Source organism: Mesoplodon mirus (genome assembly GCF_964341445.2).
Source record: "Mesoplodon mirus genome assembly, chromosome: 3".
Taxonomy (NCBI): Eukaryota; Metazoa; Chordata; class Mammalia; order Artiodactyla; family Ziphiidae; genus Mesoplodon; species Mesoplodon mirus.
Genome location: NC_138978.1, coordinates 150299593 through 150326188, shown reverse-complemented (window position 1 = coordinate 150326188; position 26596 = coordinate 150299593). Strand labels below are relative to the sequence as shown.

Below are 26596 nucleotides of genomic sequence, written 5' to 3'. Positions count from 1 at the left end.
TTCTGTATGTATTTGTCACTAACGCAAGAGCCCTTGTTTCTTGCCACAGAGGGATAATTGATGTGTATGAATATTCCAGAATGGAAATGGGACAGATGTTAGAAATAATGGCTCCGAATAATATTTTTGCAGACGAAAGCTGAGCCTTTGGTAAGAGAGGCTGTTGGGGTGGGGGAGGTGTTGTTCAAGATGAGCTGAACTGTAATCAACAATCAGCAACCTTTAAAGGCAAGAAAAAGCCCTGCCCTCCCCCCCTCCCCCCCACCTCGGCCCTTGGAGTCGCCTTTCCAGGAAACTGGGTGAGGAGCTTGGGAGCCAATCTCTCCTTCCCCGTCTCAGAGCCTGCTTACCCTTTCACTGGTTTATCTAATACGGTCTAATACAGACCAAGCTGGGTTAACTGTGGACCCAAAAAAAGCAACACAGATTACATAATGGCCCAAGTGCACATGCATGCGTATTTTTAAAAAACATAAGGATACTTCAGATGAGCGTTAAGATTTTCAATTCCATTTTTTAAGACTGTGTATGACCCATTCAGCTTAGTATTAGGGCCCACTGTTGGGTTGAGAACCACAGTCTAAAAGCAGTAGCAGCATTTTAAATATTTTTCTCTTGTCATTTCAGCCCAGCGTAATGGGAGTGAGAATTTAGTATGAATCTAAAACGAGAATTTCAACGTGTGCTCCCTCCTCTCCCCAAATAACTATTCCTTCCTTCCACCCTCAACTGTGTGTGTGTGTGTGTGTGTGTGTGTGTGTGTGTGTGTGTGTTCACAGCCTGAAGGGCAAGCAAGTTCATCCCTCCCTCCCCACCACACACACACCCAGCATACATAGAAGAGAAGCTGAATTTCATCTCTAATAATCTGTTCTCTAAGATATGCTCTGCCTTGCTATTTTTCCCCCACATCCACCCGTTTTCCCACTGGGAAGCAGAGTTGGCAATCCTAAGGTTTCAGGATACCAGCAGCCCTGGGCTGGGAACAACCATCAGAAACAAGGCCCAGAAAGAGGCCCTGGGTGCTGCCTTCTTTTTTGCCTGGAAGGCTAGTCACACGTGCTGCCGGTGGTTCCCTGGGGAGCCGGGCAGACACAGTCATTCCTGGGAGCAAGTCTCCCCCTGTCACCCCATCTGCTTCAACATGTGCTTTTTGCCTTTGTCTTTCCAACAGGTCAGCGGACAGATTGCAGTCTGGCCAGGTAGGTGCGGCCTGAGACAGCCCTGGGAAGGGATGAAGAGAGGCCGGAGGGGTAGAGCCATCCCAGCCTGGGAAAGAGCCAAGGAGTTGAGTTGTAGAGGTGTTGGACGACTTTGCAAAGGAGTGGCCTAGGGCAGGGGTGGCTTCCATCCCTTTACCTTGCTGACCCCATCTGGCCTCAAATGGAAATGGGATTTGCTGAGCAGAATTAAGTGAAGAGAGTTACCGTTTGCCGAAATAGTCCCAGAGACCCCCCAAAACCACTGCATTGCACGGAAAAGAAATGTTCGACACTGGAGGATCCTGGTAACCTAACCTTAGCTTTTAGACTTCAACATGTGGGTTTTGGGAAGTCTCTGACCTAGGGAACGAGGATCAGAAGATAGCATTTGACCTGAAATTTTTTGTATACATGGAAAAGATGACAGCCTCTAATTAGCGAGTGTCGCTGCATAATGACATATTACATTGCATTGCTTGCCAACAGCACTGGTAGACATCCTCGCCTGATGTACAAGTATGCAGCCCTCCAAATCTTTCCCCACCTTCCCCGCCCTCCCCCACCCCAGCCAAATATTTTCCCTCTCAGTCATGGAGCTGCTATGAGAAAACTCGTGAGTTGGCGGAGAGCAAGGCATTCATTCAACCGATGGCTCTCAGATGCCTAAAAATGTGCTGATTTAACTGGGGAAAGAGCTTTAATGGGCCGGACTCCTTAGAGACCCTGCATTAGCCCATTATATAAACCACTTATATCTGGCGACACACACAATAGTCATGAGGCCATTTACAATTATAGGCTTATTACTTAAAAATAGCTTCATTTGGTTTTCATCGTTTTGTCATTGTGGATCACAAAAAAGATCCCATTAATATACTAGTCTTGTTGACGGGAGGGAACCAGGATAATGGAATTCTGTAGATATATCTTCCTGGTGCTAAAGTCTTAGTGTAAGTTCACCTAAAGTGCCGTAACTGCAGAAGGCTCTGTGGGAGTGAAAAGAGCTGAGCTGAATTCCCTTGTGCTGTGTTATTCACTGTGTGACCTGGGGCTGCTCTTTTCCCCTCTCTGAACTCCAGTTTCCTCATCCATAAGACAAGATAGAGAGGGACTTCCCTGGCAGTCCAGTAGTTAAGACTCCATGCTTCCACTGCAGGGGACATGGGTTCAGTCCCTGTGAGGGGAACTAAGATCCCACAAGCTGTGCAACGTGGCCAAAAAAAAAAAAGACAAGACAGAACAATCACCTAGATCCAAGGAGCGCTAGGATTCCAAAGAGGTCCTTAAGGACAGCCTAGTGGAAGTGGCAGACGGTGCCCAGCAGCCGGGCTCTGGTCCCTACCTCCTACCCTCACTCAAAGAGGCATCACTGCTCTCCTTGCTTGGGGTATTGTTGTCTGAGTCTGATTCCCTTGGAGAAAAGGCTTCCAAGGCTAAACACAGCTTGAAAAGCATTGACCTATGGAATCGCCAAGGTTCCTTCCAGTCTGGACACTCTACTGTCTAAATTACGGGAAAATCGCCCCTTACCTTTTCCCTAAGCATTTATTTCCAAGAGAAAGAAAACCATAGCTTCCTTTGGTGTTTACTAGTGTCTCCTTGCAAATGGAGAAATCTTCCTGTTGCCTGACCTATATATGTTTTACTGCAAATCGAACCAACTCCCTCCTATTCTACTTTTGAATGGTGGCAGACATTAAAACCAGAGACCTTTAAGCTTTTGTGAAAAGCGCTTTATTGGGCTTCATTTGGAAGGTAACTTATCAAGTCTCTTAGCCGCTTCTGGGACTGAGCTGATTAATGTGACTTGTTTCATTAACCACCTCACAGATTGTTTTTAATCTCATTTTCTCTTTTCCCTCCCTGTTGCTGGATTCAACCACAGGCGTAGCTCAACTGTGAGGAAACAGGTAAGGGCCCAGCAAGAGGCAGGCTTGTCTGGCGTGAAATGGTTAGATCCCAGATATTTATGGAACTCCAGTGTGGATGGGACCCTTTTCGGCCTTCATGCTTACATTTGGAATGTACCATTTAGTCATAGTATGTTTAATCTTACGGCAACTTCATCGAGTTAGCGAGGGGGGCAGGGACTCGTTCCTCTCCTCTCCAGTCGTTTATGCTCTTCATACTAGAGGCCTTGACTGTGGCAGACTGTGCCAGAACCATCTTTGGTGCTAGTTTTCTAGGAGACCGTGAAAGAGGCCTCACACTTCGTACATGGGTACCAATATGACAGTAACTCACAGCATCTAATCACCTAGACCAAGTTTGCAGGTTTTTGTTGGTTTGTTTCTGGTGGCATGGTCATCTTAGATGTATTTCTAAGACATACTAAAAATGTAAAGATAAGTCTGGTCTAGGAATGATAAGCAAGAGACGTTGAGCTCTGCAATTATGTGCATTATCCTCAGAGTTGTATTAAAGTCTGACACTGAGCTGTAAGCAGCTAGCTCTCATGACCCACCTTAGGAGGAACCTTAGCTCGGCATGGGCAGTCCACATCAGTGGATAATCTAAACAGCGCTTGTGCTTGTTTAAAAAAAATTAATTGAAGTGGTTTTTTTTCTTTTTTTTTCTTTTTTTTTTTTTTGCAGTTGCAAATTGGACTTCCTAATTATACTTTATGGCAAATACTAAAATGGTTTTGTATCCCCTAAGCTCGTACCAGCTATGCAGCAGGCAGTTAGCAGAGAGGGGGTGGAGAGAGCTCAGAAATGTCTTTGTGTCTACTCAGGGGAAAGCTGATCCAGGCTTTAAAAAATCATTTTGAGTAATTCACAGTGGCTGTAGCCACAGGGAGTTAATGGAATGTAGAGGGCACATGGTTTCTGCGATGGTGGTAGCCCCTGCAGGGTCTTCAGCAGATCTCATTGCTTCAGCTGGCTGAGCAGTCCAGCTGGGGAAGTTGATAACATAGCCCGCACTTGTCTTAGCTTTGCTGTCACTAATTTTTTTCCCTTCTCTATTTTGGATCTTCTTTTAATGAGAACACCATCAGATGCAATTACACATTTTTTAAATTATGAAGATGTCATTGCAGTTCTCTTTCCTCTTATTCCTCTTCTTTCTTTCTGCTTCCCCTTTCTTTCATAATTTCAGTTAAAACTAGAGAGGAATGGAGTGCCTCCCCAAGATCATTTATTACATTTAAAATTAATAGGTGGATATCTTAAAGAGGGAGCAATGTTTTTTATCCGCCCCCCCCCCCGCCTTCGAAAATAAGAACAGGATTGACCTTGAAGTTTGTTCCTTTCAGTTCCTGGACTGAAACTGAGCCTCCTACATATAGATGGAGCCTGGGTGCGACCACTCTGGCTGCAGGAGTGCCAAAGGCCACGGCTTGGCAGGTGATATGTGTCCCTGGTTGGGCTCATAATCAGAAAAGAACTGCACCCATCTGGTTTCCATCCTGCTGTGCCTAGGCAGTTGCAGGCAAAGCATATTTGCCAGGTGCTAGATTTGTGTACGAGTTCCAGCATGCACCAGAAACCCCAATCAAGTAAAGACCTTGTTTTCGTTCACTTTTTTTTCCAGCAGCTCAAAATCTAATGGTGGATCAGTGAAGAGTTTTTCTAAGATAGTCAGAAAGGTAAATAGTGAGTAATTTGGAAGAGGAGTAATCATGTATACATAACCAGGAAATAAAATTTGTTTGGTTGTTTATGGCAAATCAGCCAAACAAGAGGAAGAACTGTGTAACTTTTGCATTTGAGTCTACCCAATGCATTCCAATCAGTTTTGACCCTAGCAAAGCCTAGGTTCAGACCATCTGACTCTCCTTCAAAAAGAGATGCCTCAACTGCTGCTTCCAAGCATTCCCTGCTCCCGTCAAGCCCAGAATTTTCTCATTCCTATTACTTCCGTATCTTCTTTGCTGGCCCGTCTTTCTCTGTTCCTCGAAATGTAAGCATTTCCCCAAGGCTTGGTTCTCTTTTGACTTCCTTCCATATTCTTTCCCTTGTCACTTGTGTTGCCTTGGATGATTCTGTCTCTTTTCTCTCCTTCCCGAAGCGTCCACTTGTTCTGTAACGTTGTCGTTCTGAGTCTTTGGATCTAACTCCTAACTGATGGGCAGGACGTTGATGCTCAAGAGTTGCAGTGGCACCTCCTACCCTCAGCATCCATCTCCTCACCTTCCCACCACATTTTCAGTTCCTTAGCACCTCCTCTTACTTCTCGACTCTTATGGAGACCCTCTATTCTTCACAATCCCTGAAGCCCCACATCTTATCTTTGATGCCTCTTTTTTCCTTATTACCCACATCTAATCAGGGGTCAAGACTTGTATTTTCTCCCTGGTGAAAACGTAAACCTAACAAATGTAACAAAGATCAGTACCTGGCAAAAATCCTAACTCTCTCACATGTGAGAAATTATACCAAACAATGGCATATTTAGACATTATCTAGCCACCTTCTTGATTGCTTTCCACAGCAAATCACTGGACCCCTGCTTTACTATCTCTTCCAAGTTATGTTTGCTACTTTTCTCCCTCCACTTTTGGTTTAAAGTTCCTTTAATCTGATTGAATGGGGATTTGACCCGATCGTCCTTCAAGGGCCCTTCCAACCCTGGGGTTAAATGACCAAAAATATTATGAACAAAAGAATTAAACTGACATGGATTCTAACACTGGAGGAGGGAAGGAGAGAGGAAGAAAGGGAGAGACAGACACTGAATAAGAACACACTTAGACACTGCTCGGTCAGCTGTATGCAAGATCTATGGTGAAGTGAGGGTCTTCACCAGGGCACGTCCTGGGGAAATGGATTCACTTGGAGCTCAGAAACATTACAAGGAGAGAGTCAGAGCCCTCATCACTTTTTGTCCTTGCAATGTCCTTTGTCCTTTGTTTTCACTGGACTCTGACTTAAGCTCCACTGGAGCAGTGGGGACTAGGAAAATACTCCTCTGCAGTAGGACAGGTCATCTCTGGCCCACTCTTGTCTGCCACAAATTATCCTCTGGGCTACTTCTGGTAACCATGGACATGCAGGTTAATGTCTTTGATGCTTTGCTTTCTGCAGCCCTGCATGCTTCCCTTTAGCTATCATTGATATTCCTTTTACCACAAGTTGAGGCAGAATTTTGCACTCACGTAACTTATTGAAACCATAACCTGTGAGCTTCCCAACCTCCCTCCCTCTGGGTCTTAGGAGCAGAAAAACTTTACAAACCCTCATATCACTGTCTTCATTATCACTGCTACTCCTGTTTGTAAATGAAAAGTATAATAACAATGTTTGTAAACATAAGAAGACCTCCAAAAAATTAGGTTTGGGGTTTTTTTAATAGTGGAACCCAGTTTCTTCAATAGCATAAGGAAGAGCTGAAAAAGATTCTTCCTCTGAGACCAGCCTAGGCTGACTGGTAGAATTTACTGATGGCAACAAGAAGGCAGACACTGGCTACTGAAGCTGGAGAGCTGGAGGAAGCAGACGGGTCTCGGGGTCATGAGACGAGCATTTGGGTCTCTGAGACCCTCCTGACTCCAGCTGCACTTTGGTACACAGTACGTCCTCTGGCAGCATCCTGGCTTCCCAGCAAGCTCAGGAGCTGGAGGCCACGCCAGCTCTTCTCTCAGCCTGGCATCTTCATGAGACCCAACTGCTTCCCTATTAGTGGGCAAACCCCCAGCTACAGTTGAAAATTTAGAGCCGGGGGAGAGGCACAAACAAACCTGTGAAATGGGCAGAAGCCACAGGACCCATCCTACTGGAGAGCCCAGTCTCTGTCCTGAACATCTAAAGCCCTTTCTAACTAGGACTAAGGTCACTCTGCCTGGTTCCTTCCTTCCCTGTAACTGAGTGATTGTGCATTTAGCTGCACTAGAAAACCCTACTGGTTTTCAGTAATATTTGGTATTCACACCTGACTATGTTTGCCAAGCTCCTAGGACGCAGTATGGGTGGTAGTGAGATGCTCAGTCTCAGGGGGAGACTGCCTGGGTTTGAATCCTGGCTCTTCTACTTAGCAGCTGTGTCACTGTAAGCAGCTATTTCACCTTGCTAAGCCTTCATTTCCTCACTTGTCAAATGAGGATAATAATAATACACATCCCATAGGGTTGTTACCAGGACCAATCCATCTAAAGCACCTAATATATGACCCAACACTTCTATAAATTCTTTTGTAAATGGTAAGCACTGTGTTCATGTGCCAATAGGAAATATTACTCTCCTCACCACCAATCCCCCTCCCCAGTTTGTAGATACCAAACTAAGGCCAAAAGAAGTTAAATAAATGGCAGGATTATAGAACAAAAATGGCAGAGCAAAGATTGATATCTGGGAGGCCTGCTGCTTAAGTTAGTACCAATTCGTTTCCACTATCTCCAAGAGTTAGGTTTTTTTCTTTCTTGCCTTTTATGCCAAACAAACCCCCTCTCTGATGCTCCCATTGATTCATTCTGCTACCTTCCACTGATATTAATTGAGCACCTGCTATGTGAGCATCATGGCCAGAGCTGGACACCAAGAATCGACGTAGGATCTGCCCTGTGGAACTCGAGCTATAATGGTGACAAATGCAAACAAATATTCATACCCACACAATTAAGTCAAAATCAGGCTGTGAAGGCCAGGTACAAGGTGCTGAGACCCCATAAACAGGGGCTCTGATCTCATCTGGGGAGTCTGGGAAAGCATCCCTGAGGAGGTAATGCTTGCACTGAGACCCTGGGGGTGGGGGTCCGGGGTGAGGAGAGCATTCCAGCAGCTCACGCAAAGCCATGAGCAAAGGAGGACTTAGGAGCAGAAGGAGACAAAACTGGAGGCTAAGACAGGACCCCAGACACGCAAGGCTGCGTACAGAAAGTAACGAGGAGTCCTTGAAAGAGTTTAGCCTAGAGAGTAAATGACGGAATGTGCACGTTTAAAGTTCACCTAACCAATATGAGGGAAGAAAACTGGTTTGGAGGACGACAGGGATGGGAATGGAGATACTGGTGGATTGGACTGGGTTGGTGGCAGTAGAGATGGAGAGAAATAAATGGATTTAGGAGGCAAACTTGACAGAATATATGTATGTATTGATTGATTGTATGGCTGCGGGGGGGGGGAGCATGGGATAAAAATGATCAGTTTCATATAGGACGCGCTGAATTTAAGACATCGGTATGAGGCATTCCAAGTAGATGGCTGTGCACGTGCTTTGGAGCGTGGAGGCCAGGCTGGATGCTTCTTGTGGACCAGCCACTGATCCAGCTGAGACAAGTTCCACATGGTTCTGGCTCATTTTCTCTGACCCTGGGCTATCTCTCTTTGAAGATTCTAATGTTGTGTTTCTTTGGCTTTTTAGGATTCCAGCCAGGCAATTCCTTTGGTAGTAGAAAGCTGTATCCGGTTTATCAGCAGACACGGTAAGCAGGATTACAGCCTTGCCCATATTTGTACAAGAACTGGGAAGAACTTCCAGGAATTCTTTATAGAGTAAGAATAGAGATTGACTTCCCATCCTGACATTCTCCAAAGAGGAGTAAAATCTTATTTGTTCACATAATGTTTGCTACCTCAGAATGGCCACACCTAGACATTAAGAGAAAAATATCATGTATTTTTACCCCCAGGTGCCTTAGCCACTTACCAGACTCCCTTTTCTAGCTTAGAGTGAGTTTTAAATTATAGCTGTTATGTGAGTAAGTCTAGCTGGTCCGATGTGGTGACGCTAGTTTCACCATTACTCACCGTCTTTGCCCATGTTGGTATCTCCCACTGCATAGCCTGGACCTTTGTGTCACATTGGCTTTCTTCAGCAGACTGCTTTGAAAACAAGCTCCTTTTACAATATTGCATTGACTCCTGGTAATATTCAGTTTTTGTTCTGGTTTGGTCTCACTGTTTAGGATATCTCCAGAGCTCAGTTAGTAGCTACTCTTAAGGTTGTAGCCAACATTTGAGAGTCTGGCAGGGCTGGCTCCTTCTCAACCTAAGTCACGCTGTCTTCTGCTTGGATGACACTGAATCTCATAAATCCATTCCTCAGCAGCTCCTAGGCTGGTTGGACAGAATTTAGGGAAAGAGGTGAACTGAGTCTTCCAACTGTAAGAGTGTTTAGAGAACACAGATATCTGAGCAAGCACCATGAAGATTTGTAGGAACTGGGCATCAGAAATTGTTTTTAGATGTTATCCTGCCTAGTTTTAAGAAAAGTGACAGAATGACCTTCTTGGCGCTAAGGAGGTATGTAGATGATCGCTGGTCTCAATTCAGAAGCAGCCGTTCTCTCCCTTCCTCTCCTTCCTCTCTCCCAATAAACTGGAGCATTGCTTGGGTTTATTTTTGGAATAATAATTATGTTAGCATGTTTACAACTTATGCCATTCTAATCAGCTACAATTTTTTCATTCTATCTCCATCCATCAGAAGTAACAGCATTGTATAGCATTATTGAACAGTCAACAAATATTTATCAAGCCCCTGATCGGTGCTGAGCACCATGCATTGCCAAATAGGAAAACAAAAACAGGAGTAACCCTGTCTTTACCTGGTTTTAAGATGCAGTTTGGAGAAAATAAATAAGCAAGTAAAAAGTCAAATAAGCTGTAGTAATTCAGAATAGCAGTATAAGAAATTTCACAAGATGGTAATGATTAATAGTCAAGCAGTTGGCAAAGATGAGTCCAAACTGAGTTCAGGGGAGGAAGAATTATCTGTGCCTAAAGGACAATAGGAACAAGAGAGTCTGAACTCAGATTCTCTCATCCATACATTCTGTTCATTCATTCATTCAGCAAGCACACGTCTTCCTCAGCTTATGATAGGGTTATATCCCGATCAACCCATCGTAAGTTGAAAATATCTAAAGTCAAAAATGTATTTCATACACCTAACCTGCGAGCCTTATACACAAACATGTATAGCTTATCCTAGCCTACCTTAAACGTGCTTAGAACACTTATATTAGCCTATGGTTGGGTAAAATCATCTAACATAAAGCCAGTTTTATAATAAAGTGCTGAATGTCTCATGTAATTTATTGAATACTGAGTGAAAAACAGAGTGGTTATCTGGGTACAGAATGATTGTAAGTGTATCGTTTGTTTACCCTCGTGTTTGCATGGCTGCCTGGGAGCTGCAGCCCATGACTGCTGCCCAGCATCACGAGAGAGTACTGTACCACATATCAATAGCCCAGGAAAGATCAAAATTCCAAGTACAGATTCTACTGAATGTGTATCGCTTTTGTACCATCGTAAAGTCGAAAAGTCTTAAGTCAAACCATTGTAAGTAGAGGACCGTCTGTGTGTGTATTGATTGCTTATTGTGTACCAAGAAAAAGTTCCTGTGTTCATGAACCTCACATTCTACTAAAGGACCAATAAATAGATGATCAGTTGATAAACAAATTAATATATATCGGGTGTTGGTGAGTGTCATGAAGAAAAATAAAACAAGGTGAGGAGATGGAGAATGGAGAGGGGATACTGTTTTAGGTGGATTGTTCAGGGAAACTCTTAGGTCACCCAAAAAGGTGACATTTGCCATCCTGAAGGAAGTCAGGGAGTGAGCCACGTGGGTATCTGGGGAAGAGTGTTCTGGGGAGAGGAAACATCACATGCAGAGATCCTTGGCATATGCAAGGACCAGCACGCAGGATGCCAGTGTGGCTGGAGCAGAGTGAGTGGAGAAGAGAGTGGCAGGAGATGAAGCCAGAGGCCAGACTCTTAGAGTTTTGTCGACTAAGGTAGGTGTTTGGATTTTATTCTAAGTGAGTGGGATGCTGTTGGAGAATTTATGAACAGGGAGTGATCTTTCTAAAAGATTCCAGGCTGCTGTGTAGAGCTAAGACCATAGGAGGAAATAGGAGGCTGCTGCAGTAGCCCAGGGAAGACATGGCATAGGGTGTCAGCTGTGGAGTTGTTGAGAAGTGGATGGGTTCTGGATATCGTGGCTTGAATGTACCTGCCCCTGCCCCTGTATAGGCACAGTACGTGAGGAGACCAAAACTTAGCATATTTCTGTGGAGAGGCTCTGGGGAAACAGATATGCTCACATATTGCTGATGGGAATGCAAACCCATACAACCCTTTTGGAGGGGATTTTGGCAACATCTAACAAAACTACATATGCACTAATCTGATCCAGCAGTCCTTCTAGGAATTTACCATGAAGATACACCTCCAAAATATGAAAGTACATTTGCACAAGGTTATTTATTGCAGCCTCATCTGTAATTGCAAAATATTAGAAACAAAACAACCTAAATGCCATACATGGAAGAATAGATGAATAAACTATGGTATATGCACACAGTGGGAGACTATGCAGCTGCCAAAAAGAATGAGGAAGATGTCCATGAAATGACCTGGTGAGATTGCCAGGATATATTGTCAAGTGGAAAAAAGCAAAGGGCAAAAGAGTATCCATAGCATGCTGTCTTTCATGTAAGAAAGAAGAGGGTATAAGAATATACATGTGCCTTGTCACTTCTGCAAGAAGAAATACAGGAAGGATGAATCCAGAAACTAATATTTGACTGGTTATTTACATGAATGAGTCAAAAGAGTGAAAAGAATGGGGGAATGAGAAATGGGAGAAGAGTGACATTTCTCTGAGTATTCCTTTTTGTATAATTTTGACTTTTAGAACTACATGGGTGTTTTCCATACTCAAAAGATAAATGAACAAATATATAAAACAAGGATGTGGGTAAAACTCCAAGTGGAATACAAAAGGTAACAAATAAACCTAACTGTGTTACAGATGAATAACATAGGCACACTGAGGAGATGAGGAAGAAAACAATCTAAGTTTCTTTGAAAAACAGTATTTTGATTATATACTGTAAGTCTAACAACAAAAAGAACTGTAAAATAATGCACAGTAGTCAGTAATTGTTTTTATCACAGGGTGGTGAGCTAACAATTCTGAAGCCATTTTATGTGTAAATATTATAAGATGAAGCAAATAAATATATTGTTGATTTAAAGAAGAAAAAAACCCTTATTCTATAGTAGCTGTTCAAAAAACATTTGTTGAGGGAATCCCCTGGTGTCCAGTGGTTAGGACTCCACGCTTCCGCTACAGCAGGCACAGGTCCGATCCCTGGTCAGGGAACCAAGATCCCGAAAGCCGTGTGGTGTGTCCAAAAAAAAAAAAATGATTCAGCAAATTGAATTTTTTCCCCCAGATAGGGACTTAAGGTATTCCTGAACTCCCTAAAGATGATGGATAAAATGTTTGTATATGTGCATTTAATGGGGATAGGGTCCATAACTTTTGTCAGCCCCCAAAACATCTGTGGCCCACCAACTGCCAAAATTTGCACATCCTTACTCTCTTCATGTTCCCTGGGAGGTAGATGTTCTAGTCCCCATTATACAGATGAGAAAGCTGAGGCTCACGTGTAAATGGTGGGTCCGGGTGATCCAGGAAGACTTAAACGAAGAGAAGGGATGTGAGGAACAACTGAGACTCAATCAGGATGGAAAAAACCCACCATTTTCATGAAGAAGGGAGCAGAGACGTGAGCAAGAGGTGGTGTTGTAGCAATCATTTCAAGACTTCTCTAGGAGAGCAACTCTTGGCAACAGCTGGATCCAGCACAAAATGGACAGTTTTGTGCCATTTCCAAATAACTTACCCAAGTCTGATTGGCTTTATACTTTTACGTCAGTGAGCACTAAGGAAAAATGAGAAAGGTCATGCATGTGTCAGCTTGGGTATGTGAGGCCTTACCTGCGTTATAATAAAAAGGCCAAGTACTTTTCCCCTTCACTTTCTGGAAACCAACCATTTATTAATGTTCCTACTTTCAGAATCATCAGATCAGACACTCTAAAGATTCTATCTGTTGAGCAAGAGCACATGTTGGCCCTTCTAAAGCCTCGGTTCTCAGGGGGAAATGGAAACCAGACAGAAAGGGACCTCGGTGTGCCTCAGGCCTGCTGCCTGGTTTCCAATAAGCTCTCCTGTGATTTCTTCTTGTTCTGGGCCCGTGGGCCAAATTGGCTTGTCCTTGATGTCTAATCTACCAAAACATACTGAGATGATCCTCTCTCAGCAAACTGTTGGCTGCACCAATGAGACTGAGTAGCCTGGTCCCTGAGATGACAGTTCCTTATATTATACTGTGTTTTCGACGAGTCGCTGAGTAGGTGACTGTTTCTGTCAGAAACTTGCTGTTTACATTCTTTGTTTATACGGCATTATCTGGCTGTTACACCCCATTGGTAACTAATATGGTACTGTTACATTGGGGTCTTAACATTGCCTGCCATTCTGTGACGGATATTCTGGAGATTCCCCTAGAGGAACAGACAACTTAAGTCCTATTACAAGCCAGGTAATTAAATTCCCCCTGCTTACTTCTTACTATTGCTACAGTTGGATTCGGGATTCAGTCCTGGCCTCTGTGATTTACTGCAAAAGTCTAGCTGGTAGAATCCAGTCACCACCACCACACCACCCCCATCAAGAGGGGAGTCCTAAAACAGTGGACAAAATGTAGCATTATTCTATTTTGTTTTCCAAAGAAGAAATTTGTTTGAGATTCAAAAATGTTGATGGATCATGCTGTAACAGAGGAACTTTGATAAAATGCCCAAGTTTGAGCCACGGTGCTCTTGAGAAAAACTGGACAGGCCTGATATGATAAAAGATGCTAGCTCAGTCCAGCCCCTGGGCTCATGCTTCCTGGATCCCTCCCCAGTTCTGAGTTGCATGTGGGGTGCTCTCTGTGAGCCGTATCCACCGTCACGCTGACAAATGTGATCCCCCACCCTCTGCGCTTTCACTCCAATAGGACTCACAAGCCTGGTATTGAGGAATGAGTACATGATTGCAGTCAGAAGACCTGGGCCCCTGGATCTGGTTCTTATCACCTGTATAACCTAATGCTGGTCATCCCTTATCAATCCCCTCACCTAGAAAATGGGCTTGCTGGTAACCCCTGCTTTATGTGGTTATAAGCACAGAAGCAATCACCACACATGCATTAATTTTCTATTATTATTTTTACCTTAACAAACTTCAAAAAGACATCGTTTTCATGCACATTATTCTAGTGTGCCATTGAGGCATGTTGCCTTTACAGTCAAACTGCAGTCAAGGACCAGTGGCTGGCACAGTGCCTGCAATGCTGTCTGTTGACTGATAACTTGTCTTTTCATGTCCTCCCTTTTTCTTTCTTTCTCTCTTTTTTTAAAATTTTACATTGGTATATAGTTAATTTACAGTGTTGTGTTAGTTTCAGGTGTACAGCAAAGTGATTCAGTTATACATATACATGTATCCATTCTTTTCCAGATTCTTTTCCCATATAGGTTATTACAGAATATTGAGTAGAGTTCCCTGTGCTGTATAGTAGGTCCTTGCTGATTATCTATTTTATATATAGTAGTGTGTATATGTTGATTCCCAACCTCCTAATTTATCCCTCCCCGCCATCTTTCCCCTTTGGTAACCATAAATTTGTATTCGAAGTCTGTGAGTCTGTTTCTGTTTTGTACATAAGTTTGTATCTTTTTATTTTTTAGGTTTTTTAAAATATTTATTTATTTTATTTATTTATTTTATTTTTATTTTTTGGCTGCATTGGGTCTTAGTGTGGCACACAGGGTCTTTGTTGAGGCACGCAGGATCTTTCCCTGCGGCGTGGGCTTCTCTCTAGTTGTGGCGTGCGGGCTCCAGGGCACGTAGACTCTAGTTTGTGGCATGCGGGCTCTCTCGTTGAGGGGTGTGAGCTCAGTAGTTGTGGCACGCGGGCTTCGTTGCCCCATGGCATGTGGGATCTTAGTTCCCCGACCAGGGATCGAACCTGCGTCCCCTGTATTGGAAGGCTGATTCTTTACCACTGGGCCACCAGGGAAGTCCCTGTATCATTTTTTTAGATTCCACATATAAGTGATATCATATGATATTTGTCTTTCTCTGTCTGACTTAATTTACTTAACAAGATAATCTCTAGTTCCATCCATGTTGCTGCAAATGGCATAATTTCATTCTTTTTTATGGCTGAGTAATATTCCCTTGTATATATGTACCACATCTTCTTTATCCATTCATCTGTCAACGGACGTTTAAGTTGCTTCCATGTCCTGGCTATTGTAAATTGGGGGTCCCCAACCCACAGGCCGTGGACCGGTACCAGTCCGCAGCCTGTTAGGAACTGGGCTGCACAGCAGGAGGTGAGCGGCGGGCGAGCAAGCGAAGCTTCATCTGCCGCTCCTCATCGCTCCCCATCGCTCGCATTACCGCCTGAACCATTCTGCCCACCCCCACCCACCATCCATGGAAAAACTGTCTTCCACAAAACTGGTCCCTGGGGCCAAAGAGGTTGGGGACCGCTGTTGTAAATAATGCTGCAATGAACATTGGGGTGCATGTCTCTTTTCGAATTATGGCTTTTTCCAGATATATGCCCAGGAGTGGGATTGCTGGATCATATGGTAATTCTATTTTTAGTTTTTTAAGGAACCTCTGTACTGTTCTCCATAGTGGTTGTACCAATTTATGTCCTCCCTTTTTCATAAGTAGTGAAAGCATTGTCCTCTAGAACAGCCGAACAGTGTTAGAACAGCTAAAGCACTAAGTATGATCTCAGACCCTATGAAACTCTGGTGGTGTGTAATGGCTTGCCTGCCATGCCCCCAAATCTCATCCCTGACCCTTAGGGATAAGCAGGTGCCAGGAATCACTTCCCCACTTTGCAGCTGGGGACAGAGAAGCAAAGGCTGGAGAAGGAGCCTGCCTCATAGACTCTGTCAGAATCAGAAATGGTGTAGACATCTCTTCCCTTAAGTCTCTGACTCAGTGCTTTCTTTAGGCCAATGCCTCATATTCATTCCAGTGACTTTTCCACCATCCTTGTATAGGCTTTCTCCTCTGGCCTGAAGAAGAGAGACAGGATGCTTAAATACACACTGGCTGAGGGAGACAGACACTCAACTAGGCTTGGAGCCGTGGTAGTGAATTTGCTTTTTTGTCTCCTTGATCACTTTTCCCTGTCTTTCTAGGACTACAGCATGAGGGAATCTTCCGAGTGTCAGGATCGCAGGTGGAAGTGAATGACATCAAAAACGCCTTTGAGAGAGGTGAGGAAACAGCCTGAAAGATAAGACCGAATGTTTGCCGGCCCCCCCAGGATACTAGCTCCACGCTTTCTCCCTGAGAGGTACCCAGAGGTTAGCAAGCCAGTTTGCCTCCGTCTTCAGCCCAGCACCTTCTCTCTTGTAGACATCCCCCCACCCCCACCCAGATATGCAGGGAGGTGCCAGGGTACATCCCAGTTTCCTCCTTCTCAGCCCCATTCATCCTGCCCCTCTCCTCCAGATGATCTACCCAAACCCAAGAAGTTAACTATGATATCTGGGCAGTTTATGGCTGTATCCAGAACCCTTGGTGGCAGAGCGAATGCACCTGTTCATCTTAGCCCATTTATTATCTTGTGGGCTATTAAGGTAATGGACAAGCTTTGGCAATTTCCGTCACTGAAATGGATATATATAGTTTCAATTTGAGGTTGGTCCTATCATTAAATCTAATTACATCTGATATGAAATTTTCCATAGGGAGCTCCAGTATGATTGTTCTCCTGTAAGTAGGTGTGCTCTGTTACAGGCCAAGAGGAGAGAGAGCTAATCAGAGGGACTGGCCTCCCTGGCCTCATTTCCCTCCCCTAGGGGCTCAGTCCCAGCCTGGTTTCATGATCTCATGAGAGAGCCAATTGCTGTGTCCCATCCCCAGCCCAGAGGGAATGTCCCTGAACCAGTCTGGCACAAGCAAATTTATGTTAATGGACTTTTGTGCCCCTCCTCTGGCCCCGGGGCCCCTGAGCCTAAGCAGTCTTTGCTTTTGCTAGTCCCTGGTTGCCCTACTCATGGCCAACATGCTGGGCAGAAAGCTGATGGACTGCAATGAAGATTTGAATAGACCACTCCTTCCCCACCACCTCTGCTTCATCCTGTTTGTTTTTAGCTCTCTCACTCTCTCTTTCCTTTTTGGGGGGATTGCTTATCCTTAGGAGAGGACCCCCTGGCTGGAGACCAGAATGACCATGACATGGACTCCATAGCTGGCGTCCTAAAGCTTTACTTCCGGGGGCTGGAACACCCTCTCTTCCCCAAGGACATCTTCCATGACCTAATGGCCTGCGTCAGTAAGTATCATCCTGGCCTCAGATTGGCTTCTGGGCCAGAGCACCTCATAGCAACAGATAACAAATTTCCACAGGGTCTTTTTTTCTCATAAGCTTTCCAGTACTGTTTTCCTTTCTTCCTTTTCCTCGGTGAAGTTTCTCTTCCTTGTTGTCACTCATTTATCCACTAGTAGGGGAGGAAAAGAATGACTTTTCAGGAAGAGTCTGGATCACAAGTCAGAACTCCTGGCTTTTTTCTTTCTGATTCACTTTAAACTCTGTTGCTTCGCTGGGCTTTATCTTTCTTCATTAAAATACATTTATGTTCATATATAAGACACAGTCCTTTTCAGCTATTAGAAGCTCATGTATTAGTGCTTGTGCTTTTCATGATACAAAGGGAGAATACGTAAGTGTTACAAATATTTCCTGCTTGTTGCTTTAAATATGGCATGACTTACCTGTGAGATGTGTTCTTCTAGGAATAAAAACCTCTGCACATTTAAAAGTAGTGATATGATGTTTTCTCAGAGAGAGATAGTCCCTACTTGATCTTTAGATAAAGCAGGTATCTTAGAGGTTCTCTGCCTCTTACTCTAAAATTTAGGGCTTGAAAATCTATTCCTGGCCATTGAGGACCCCCCTCTTATTTGTTGTCCACGGAAACTTGGATTAGTATTAAGTCATTCTGGAAGCAGACGCCGTTGAAATGGTGGCTTCAGAGGCTGGAGGAGGCAACGCCTTTGAAATGGAGAAAAGTTTTTCTTCCCAGATCAACCAAGGTCTTCATCCCCCACCGCCCACCCCCGAGTTTCCAGTTTGATTCCTGAGCGCTCTCCCTCTCTGTTATTCTGAGAGAGGGACCCAGATCACTCAGGAAGCTAGCTCTCTTGTTTTATTGGTTTACTCACTATCTGTGGGAGTCCTAGTGGAAATGTGTTCTGTGGGTGACGGAATATATGCATCCCTCCTACCTTCATGTCTTTTTCCAGGACTGGGCCTAGGTGGAATACCCTAAGTGGATGGGGGTTGCCAGGACAGTACAAGATACCTTGGCTGCCCAATCCTCCCCTTGAGATGTGCTCCCGTTCTAGTACCTCCCATTTCTTTTTCATGGAGAGGCTCTCCTAGAAAATGACAATATCCACACGGCACACCGTGAAAGTGGGGAGGCGGGCCATGAGGGAAGCACAGGCCTAGGGCCATACCTGGAATTAATCTGTCCACAGCACAAGAGTTAGGAAAGTTCTCTGGTTTTCTCCCCAGATATCACTGCTTACACACGCCTGCCATTTCTTGCCTCTGACCACATTCTCCTCATCCCCACTGCAGATAAGGGAGCGGGGAAGATATGCTAGACTTGTCCAGGGGATGAGGTGATGCACGTGTGGATTGGGCAGGACAGGACCTGTGCAGCCCCTCCCTCTCCCCACATGTAGGCCCTCCAAGGCTGGGTGTCGAGCAGTCATAGCAGTTTCTGGTCAGCTCCTTGCCTGTGGTATTGTAATAAGGGGGTGGTAGATGCTCTGGGGAGCATCTCCAACCCCTTTGTGCCCAAGGAGCATACATCTTAAGTCCTGATCCACAGAAGGTTCTGGAGCCTGTATGCCCCATCACAACAGCCCCACCTCAAGGAGCCACAGAGATGGAGCTCCTTACACTGGCCCAGTGCTGTGTGGACTTGACTGGCTGCTCTCCATATTGCACCCGCTGCTAGTCAGGGCCTTCTGACCACTATTTCCTGGGATCTCAGTTACAGTGGAGGGTAACGCATGGCTTTTTTCTTTCAGCAATGGACAACCTGCAGGAGAGAGCTCTGCACATCCGGAAGGTCCTCCTGGTCCTGCCCAAAACCACTCTGATTATCATGAGATACCTCTTTGCCTTCCTCAACCAGTGAGTAGACTTCCCGGGGAGCAACTGATTGGGCCTTAGCTTCAGTCACTGGAAGTTTACATAGGGACCTGTGTTGATTCCTCCAGCCCAACAGATACTTACTGAACACCTGCTGTGTGCTGGGCACGGTCATAAGATGTAAGAATACATTGTGAAATAAGAGACAAAAGCCTGGATACCATTTGGCTCATGTTCCAGCAGAGGACATAGACAATTACAGAAACACGAGGTAGTAATAAGTGCTTAGAAGAATAAGGAAGTGTAAGTTAAGGGATCGGGGCAGAGGTGAAAGAGGGAGAGACACAGCAGAGGGGCCTTCAGCAAAGGCCTCTCTGGGGAGATGGCGTGTGAGCAGCAGCCTGAATGAAGTGAAAGAAGGAGCCACGGGGCTTCCCTGGTGGTGCAGTGGAAGAAGAAGGAGCCACGGGGATGGTCAAGGTCATCAAGCCCCAAAGTCATGGCAACAATGAGTTTAGATTTGAAGAAGCCATTGGAAAGTTTTAAGCAGAAGAGTGTTGTGATCTGATTTTTTAATATATTTTTAAAATCTGCTTCATGGAGAAGTTACCATAGAGTAATGTGGAGAGAAGCGGGAGAGACCTCACCAGAGGTTATTGTGCAGTCTCAGTCGGGAGTGGTGGTGGCTTAGACCAGAGAGGGAATGGTGGAGGGTGATGAGGGGTCAGGTGTAGGATCTATTTGGAATACAGCTTTGATAGGACCTGCTGATGGGTAGGATATAGAATGTGAGGAAAGAGAAAAATTCTACATTTTTGACATGAGCAGCAGGGAAGCCGTGATGCCATTTGTGGAGCTGGGGAAGACAAGATGTGGAAGAAGCAATCAGGACAAGGTGCTGATGTAGACATGTTAACTTGAGGTACCCGTTAGCCCTCCAGGTGGAGAGTCTAAGTAGGCAGCTGAACATAGGAATCGGATGCTCAGGGAAGAAACCTGGGGCAGAGATACAGCGTGAGGTCATTGTGTACTGATGGTATTTAGCTGGTCAGCCAGGGCGTGAGTGTAGCTAGAAGAGAGGTCTGAGGATCAGAGGGGCCTTGGGCTTAGCCAGAGTATTTCTCCCTTTCTAAGCAGTGTGTCCTCACCCAGGGCAGGCATGGAGGGCAGCAAAGACAATGAGCAAGGACGTGCTTCTCCCCTTAGGCACCTCTGTCTTTCCACGTTGCTTTCACTGCAGCATCTCCCTCAACAGCCTAGGCCAAAGTCTATCAGTGGGCAACCCGAGGGCCAGATAAGGCCCATAGATGTGTTCCCTTTAAGTCCACTCTGTCTTGAAAACATTGAACCATTTAAATATTGGGAGATTTTACTTTTTAAAAAAATCTAGATTTCTAGCTTCTCTTGAAAAAATCACTAGGTCTAGCAGCACTGGATCTGCACGCCCGCACGGCCGCAGTTCCCTGTGGAGTACGGGCTGCTGCCTAGAGGAGGTGGTCAGGCACCCACCCCCAGTTCACCACAGTCCCCAGCTCTCCCCGAAACTCCCCGATGTTGAGGTTGAATTCAGTTGCCGTTATCATCTCTCTGGCTTTATGGCTTTTCATAGAGTGGGGAAACATTTCTTTAGATCCATGAATCTATTTTTTTAAAAAAGGGAAAACAAAAAGTAGACCAAGGGGCTAGGGTGTTTTAGCTCATATTGCTTTGTGAAAATGTAGACTCTTCCTAGTGGGTTGGTCCCTACTTCAAAGAAATACAAGTTCAGAGGCCATCTCAGGAGCCTCAGCCTGCTTACAGACCAGGGTCAGCCTGACCTTGAGGCATCTGGGCTAGCAGCCCCCACCTGAGACCTTTCAGGGGCAACCACACTGTCCTCTAGCCCTGTTGCTGGCCCTGCAGAGTGACAGAGGGTCCTGGCCCAGCAGCCTGCTACTTCCATGTGGCTGTGTCTGCACCATTCATTAGCTAAGCCCTGACTCAGCACCACAACTGCCTTTAGTTGAGAACCCCTCATGACTCACACAGGGTTTCACATGCTGCCCGTTTTAGGCAGACGGAAACTCTGGTAATGACTCTCAAGACAGTCGGTCCCCTCAGGGCCACCAGGACTTGTCTCCCCTCACTGACCGATACCTGCCCTCAAAGAGCCTAGTCTGCTCCCCCAGAGCGAGGAACATGTCGGTCGTGGGTAAACAGGCAGGGGAGCAGGCAGGTCCTGGGGTGACTGTGTGTGTAAGCACAACAGCCTCATCCTGCCCACATTTTCCTCCTGCTAAGTGGAGGGGTGAGGGAGTTTGTGGGTGGGGAGAAACGGTAGAGGAAGCATCACGAGAGCTGGAGAGGGTGGCCACTGTCGAAGGAAACATGGAAAATTGCACCCATTCAAATGATGACTTTTGTTTCACTTCTTTTTCTGGTTAAAAAATGATTAACTTGCTCATCAGAGTCTTTCGTTGAAAAGATGCAGCATTAGTAACCACAGTGTTTCCTAAAATAATAAATGGAGTGCATGACACAGGCGATAGAGAAGACCACCTGCCTGCACAGGAAGGTGACAGGTGATAAGTATGCACTTATCAACAGGTGTAACCAGAGTTGGCAGGTAGCTCCTCATGGAGACTCTCCCTGGGCCCAGACTTTTAGTTCCCCTCTCCTTTGCTGTTACCTGTCCTGACAGTGTGTACTTTATTTCTGGCTATTGTCTTTTTTGGGGTTGTACACATCCTCCATCTCAAGGAACCCCCAGAACTGAGATATATGTATGGAACGCCTTACACAGTACACCAGTGCTGTGTGGACTTGACCTGGTTCCACATATATCTATATAGCTAGTGTTCAATCCACTCTATGAACCTTGGGTACATGCCTGTCCAGCAGGCCTTGTTAATTGTTAATTATTAATGTTATCCTTTCTTAGCATCTGCATTGATGATCAATTGCTGTGTAATAAATTACCCTAAAACTTAGCAACTTCAAACAATAAGCAGTTATTGTTATCTCACAGTTTCTGTGGATCAGGAATCTGGGTGCAGCTTAGCTGGGGTCTCTGGCTCCAGGTTTCTTGAGGTTGCAGTGAGTGTATTGGGGGCAGGGCTGTAGTTTCTTCTGAAGGCTCGACTGGGAAAGGATCCACGTGGTGTTGGCAGGATTCAGTCCCTTGCAGGTTGTTGGACTGAGGGCCTCCTTTCCTGGCTGGCTGTTGGTCAGAGGCCTCCATCAGTTCTGCACCACATGGGCCTCACCATAGAGCTGCCTGTGACATGGCAGCTGGCTTTGCTCCAAGCAAGTGAGTGAGAGAGTGCCTGAGAGAGCAGCCAGTCTTTGTAACCTAATCTCAGAAGTGACGTCCCATCACTTCTGCCGTACCCCATTCACTAGGAGCGAGTTACTAAATCTAGCCCACACGCAAAGGGAGAGAACTACACAAGGGCATGAATACCAGTAGGCAGGGACTGTAGGGTTCATTTTAGAGGCTGCCGGCCACAGCATCTGTACTACTCAGTGGGTTTTCACCCTGAAACAAAGGGCAGGTAGCTCCCCTTCACTGCCGCTGACTCTGCTGCTTGCCTTTTGAAACCTGATTTCTTCAGATGTCAAACAATATAGACTTTTAGTCTCTTGCTAATCAAGCGAGGTCCATAGACCAGCAGCATCAGCATCATCAGGGAGATTGTTAGAAATGCAGAATCTCAGTTCCTCCCCCACCCCACCCCCAATGACCTATGAATCAGAATCTGTATTTTGACAAAATCCCCTGATGAGTCATAGGCACATGAAGGTCCGAGAAGCATCACTCTACATCCTCAAATATTGCTCCATAATCTGAAAGAGGGAATTGGTGGTGCTTCTTTCACTGTTAAGGCACCTCAGCTGCTCTCCAGAAAAGCTGAGTCTTCCTCCAAACTTCAGCATCTCAAGTGCCTCCCAGTTTGGAAAGATTCTGTCTGTGCTGTTCCTCTGACTTTCACAAGGAGTGTTTTAGCTTCTGTATGAAAATGGACAAGTAGAATTGTGGCTGGATTGTCCTAGAGACTCACAGATGCTCATGTATTTATTCACTTATTTACTTAACATATATTTATTAAGCATTTACTGTGTGCTAGGCCCCATTTTACTTGCTGGATATCTAAGGTTGCACCAAACAGTCAAGGTCTCTGCCCTCATGGAGCCTGTGTAGCACATAGAACTGGAGGAAGACAGGCAAAACTGATAAGAACACATGTCATGGGACTTCCCTGGTGGCACAGTGGTTAAGAATCCACCTGCCAATGCAGGGGACATGGGTTTAAGCCCTGGTCCGGGAAGACCCCACATGCCATGGAGCGGCTAAGCCCATGAGCCACAACTACTGAGTCTGTGCTCTAGAGCCCGTGAGCCACAACTACTGAGCCCATGTGCCACAACTACTGAAGCCCACACGCCTAGAGCCCGTTCTCTGCAAGAAGAGAAGCCAACGCGATGAGAAGCCAGCTCACCACAACGAAGAGTAGCCCCTGCTCACTGCAACTAGAGAAAGCCTGCACACAGCAGTGAAGACCCAACACAGCCAAAAAGAAAGAAATTAATTAAAAAAAAAAAAGAAAGAAGAACATACGTCATATGTCAGAGGATAAGGGCTGTGGAGAAAATTAAAGCATGTTACGGGGGTGCTTCCCTGGTGGCACAGTGGTTAAGAATCTGCCTGCCAATGCAGGGGACACGGGTTCGAGCCCTGGTCCGTGAAGATCCCACATGCCACGGAGCAGCTAAGCCCGTGCGCCACAACTATTGAGGCTGAGCTCTAGAGCCCATGAGCCACAACTACCGAAGCCCACGTGCCTAGAGCCTGTGCTCCACAACAAGAAAAGCCACCACAATGAGAAGCTTGCGTACCGCAAGGAAAAGTAGCCCCTGCTCGCCACAACTAGAGAAAGCCGGCGTGGCAGCAACGAAGACCCAAAGCAGCCAAAAATAAACAAACAAACAAATAAATAAATAAAGCATGTTAGGGGACTGGAGAGTGTAAGGGGTGGGTGGGAGGGTTTCCTCTTTAATATACAGTGGTCAGGGACGCCTCACTGAGCAGGTGACAGTGGGCAGTGGTGTAGGAGGAGGACCAAGAGGGAACGGTGTCCCAGAAGCCACATAATGTGTTTCAAGGAGGGTGTGATAACTGGGATAACGTGATGACAGGTCAGCTAAGAAAAGGACTGAGAACTGATTTAGCAGCATAGATGTCACTAGTGACCTTGATGGGCGTTGTCTTGGTGGAGGAGGAGGGGCAAAATCCTGATGGTGTCAGTTCAAGCGAGAAGGGGTGCTGATGCTGGATAGATAAAATGTGGTAGATCCGTACAGTGGGGTCATATTCAGCTAAATGCTACTGGACTGTACACTTTAAAATGGTTAAAATGGTAAATTTTCTGTTGTGTGTATCTTACCACGATAGAGGGGTTGGGGGGCCACACAGGAAGAGAGTAGGTGTGTGAATCTGCTAGGGCTGCCATAACAAAATACCATAGACTGGGTGGCTTAAACAACAGAAATTTGTTTTCTCACAGTTCTGAAGTCTGGGAGTGCAAGATCAAGATGCCAGCAGGGTTGGTTTCTGGGGAGACCTGTCTCCTTGGCTTGTAGACAACCACCTCACTGCGTCCTCACGTAGCCTTCCTTCTGTGCACACGCTGGGAGACGGAGCTCTGCTCTCTTTTCCTCTCCTTATAAGGACACCAGTCCTGTAGGGTTTGGGCCCCACCCTTATGACCTCATTTAACCTTAATTACCTCCTTAAAGGCCCTGTCTCCAAATACAGTCATTACAGTCAAGTTAGGGCTTCAACATATGAATTGGGGGGCAGGGAGGACACAGTTCAGTCCATAACAGAACCAGTGAAGAAGAACCAGAGAATCAGAGACAACTCTCAAAGAATTTTATTATAAAGAGAAGAGAATGGGACAGTAATTCAGCGTGGATATAGGCTTAAGAGAGAATTTTGTTTTTAAGATGGGTGGTATTGCTGCACATTGGCATGCTAGCAGGGGTGACCCCATAGAGAAGAACTGATGATGGAGCAGAGAGCAAGGTAATTGCTGGAGTGCTATTCTTGAGGAGGTGACAGGGGATGGGATTGACTGCATAGGGAGGAAGGCAAGTCAGTTAATAGACGTGGGAACATGGAAGTTGGGGACAGGTGGCTTTATAGGCAAGGGGAGTGAGGGAGTGCCTTTGAAGGGCCATCAGGAAGAGTCAGCCACAATTACCTTCCACTTCTTATCTCTTAAGGAGCCTTTTGGGAAAGTCTGTTAAACCATGGACTTACAGATTCTCAACCCCACGTTTTGCCTGGGGCCATGGTGAATAATACAATTTCTCTTCATCCCTTTCAAACCTGAAATCAACCCTGATGCATAATATCTTACCCATGGTCTGTTGGTTGTTGCCAAATCAAACCCCTGGAGGCCGTGAAGTTGAAGGTTTTTAAATGGAAATGTCATATGTTTAAAACAGTGTGTTCAAAGCTTCGTGTTCTCCCCGAGGATTTAAGATTTTGATTTGGGGATGCAGAGCCCTCAGCTTGTTAGATTATGCCTGTCAGGAGAAGAAGACAGTGGACACCTGTAAGTCAATTACTGCCAAACGTCAGCGGCCCTGCTTTCCATTCCCTGACTGGAATCAAAGGTCCTATGTCAAGAAGCAAACAGGACATTAGAATGACAGAAAATATTTCTTGAACATCACCTATGTGCCAGGCACAGTGCTAAGTACTTTGCACATATTACCTCGTTTAATCTTCACAACAGCCCATCAAGGGGGCACATAATTGCCCCCATTTTATGAAGAAACTAGGGAACTAGTACAAAACGATGGTAAGCAGTGGAGCTGGGACTCAAAACCAGGTCTGCTTGACTCTAAAATTCTTGGGATGTTTTGTTTTTCTTTTTAAATGTAATCAGAGATACAAATGTGCATCATTTTTTTAACATCTTTATTGGAGTATAATTGCTTTACAATGTTGTGTTAGTTTCTGCTGTATAACAAGGTGAATCAGCTATATGTATACATATATCCCCATATCCCCTCCCTCTTCTGTCTCCCTCCCACCCTCCCTATCCTACCCCTCTAGGTGGTCACAAAGCACCGAGCTGATTTCCCTGTGCTGTGCTGCTGCTTCCCACTAGCTATCTGTTTTACATTTGGGAGTGTATATATGTCAATACAACTCTCTCACTTCGTCCCAGCTTCCCCTTCCCCCTCCCCGTGTCCTCAAGTCCATTCTCTACATCTGCGTCTTTATTCCTGTCCTGCTCCTAGGTTCTTCAGAACCAACAAATGTGCATCATTTAAAAGTAAAAAGTCCAGAAAAGTGCATGATGAAAAACAGGTTTCCCACACCAATCCTGATTTTCTCATTCACCCCAAAACCCACTACACTGGACCTTTTTAAGGTGCTCAAAAGAGGATGAGTTCAAATCAGTTAGGAA

At 45.4% G+C, this 26596-nt stretch overlaps 1 protein-coding gene across 10 annotated transcripts in view; it reads left to right on the top strand.

Annotated features, from left to right (window-relative positions):
• The window catches only part of SRGAP2 (SLIT-ROBO Rho GTPase activating protein 2), a 240028-nt gene that overhangs the window by 194108 nt on the left and 19324 nt on the right, over positions 1-26596 (top strand). For all 10 annotated transcript variants that reach the window (XM_082614407.1, XM_082614405.1, XM_082614406.1 and 7 more), the window contains exons 12-17: positions 1175-1202; positions 3088-3112; positions 8502-8562; positions 16159-16236; positions 17166-17300; positions 19070-19175. In XM_082614407.1, coding sequence (XP_082470533.1) covers positions 1175-1202; positions 3088-3112; positions 8502-8562; positions 16159-16236; positions 17166-17300; positions 19070-19175 — 433 coding nt within the window. The remainder of the gene's footprint in view (positions 1-1174; positions 1203-3087; positions 3113-8501; positions 8563-16158; positions 16237-17165; positions 17301-19069; positions 19176-26596) is intronic.